This window comes from Plasmodium gallinaceum (assembly GCF_900005855.1).
Source record: "Plasmodium gallinaceum strain 8A genome assembly, contig: PGAL8A_v1_15, whole genome shotgun sequence".
NCBI classification, from domain to species: domain Eukaryota; phylum Apicomplexa; class Aconoidasida; order Haemosporida; family Plasmodiidae; genus Plasmodium; species Plasmodium gallinaceum.
The window spans coordinates 3,596-5,384 of NW_021628317.1; the positions used below are offsets into that span (position 1 = coordinate 3,596).

Below are 1,789 nucleotides of genomic sequence, written 5' to 3' on the forward strand. Positions count from 1 at the left end.
AACCTAAGATAAATGAAATCAATATAATACAATAACTAATTATAATAAGAGACATTTTAATATGTTCTTTCGAATTAAAAATGAATGCCATATAAATTAAAAAATTAAACAATGTATTAATGACAAGAAAGAATGAGAAAATAATAAAGTACCAATGGATTTATCTTTACATTTGGTTTCTGTGTAATCATTAAAAGTTTTATAGATATTATGCTACCTTACGATAGAGTAAACATATGAAACATGAAATCATTAGAAAACAATAACTCATTATAAAATGATACATTTTCCTATGATCTTTCGAATTATATAAATATTCCGTATGACTTAAATAAACCAAGTAGAGTGGTAATGACAAGAAAACGAGAGAAAAAAAGAAAGTAATAATGAATTTATATTTACATTTGGTTACTTTCTGTTTGTTAACATTATTTTCATTTAATATCTCTACTATTGTTTCTGAAGGTTTTGGTATAATAATTGAATGAAAAATTGATTTCTGTGTATTTGATTTTATAAGATCTTTTTCCTTTTCATCTTGTTTTACATTTATTTCTTCTTTTTCGTGTGCATCTAATAAATTTTCTGTAGATTCACTTTTTGACTTTTTAAATATATTTTCTGATAATGCTCTTTTAGCTTTTAAACGAAAAGTTCCTTCTGAGATTTTTTTAATGTTCCAAGATTCGAAAGAAATCTAAGAATGAAATAAATATTTAACATATAAAAATTTTTTTTTTTTATCAATAAAAATTTATTAAAAAGAAAATTATATAAAATAATAAAAAGATATAATTTTAGAGTTTTATTATTATCTTACATTGTTAGAATATTGCAATATCAAAATTAAAAATGCAAACATTAAATATTTTATAAAAAAAAAAAATGAATTCATTATTTTTTTTTATATAATTTGAAAGTAAGTGCATATTAAGTATTTATAAATTTTTTTATTGATAATGTTTTAAGGATATTTTATGATATTCTAGATAATATTATTTCTTTTGTTCATTTTTTGTTTTTTTCTACTTAAAAAAATTTTTTTTAATAAAAATTAATTTTTATTTGTTACTTTATTTTATTATATTTCTCTTATATAGTTTCATATACTTTTTATTATAATTATTATTAGTTTTTCAAAAAATAAAATTAAGTAATCAAAATTTTAAATGATTAGGAAAAAATAGTAAGTACTGAATATGAAAACATGTTTTAGATATGCTATAAAATATTTAATTTTCAAATTTTATAAAAATTTCTTGTATTGACATAAATGAAATATAATTCATAAAATAATGCAAATGAACATTATATATTTAATATCATTAATTAAAAATTTTCTTTAACAATTTAAGTGAAAAAAATATATTTTTGAAAAATTTTCATTCTTTTTTAGGAGAAAAAGCATATGTTTAACATTAATATAATAACTAAAAAAGAAAAAAACAAAGCAAAATAAAATAAAATATAGAATAATCAAATAATCATAAATTATAATTGTTGCAATAACATCGATTGATTTTCAATCATACTTATAAATAAATTTTGGGTACAATCAAATGGGTTTTTTTTATTCTTTATATTATCAATTAAAATTTTATTTTTTATAATAATTATATAACAATACAAAATACGATGCCTAAAGAGCATATAAGAAAATTGAAATTAATTTTTACATGCATAAATTTTTTTTATAAATAAGTAATTGTTTGATAATAAGAGTACAAAAATTAAATAAAAGAGTAAAAATAATATAAATATAACGATAAGAACAATATATTTTTTATGA

At 17.0% G+C, this 1,789-nt stretch overlaps 1 protein-coding gene across 1 annotated transcript; it reads right to left on the reverse strand.

Moving 5' to 3' along the window:
• Positions 1-208: 208 nt before the first annotated feature.
• On the reverse strand, positions 209-862 carry PGAL8A_00022100 (Plasmodium exported protein, unknown function; the record flags this gene model as incomplete). The annotated part of the gene is made up of 2 exons (XM_028674212.1): positions 209-697; positions 821-862. 2 exons carry the CDS (start codon positions 860-862, stop codon positions 209-211), a joined length of 531 nt encoding a protein of 176 aa, XP_028530587.1.
• Between the last annotated feature and the right edge of the window lie 927 nt (positions 863-1,789).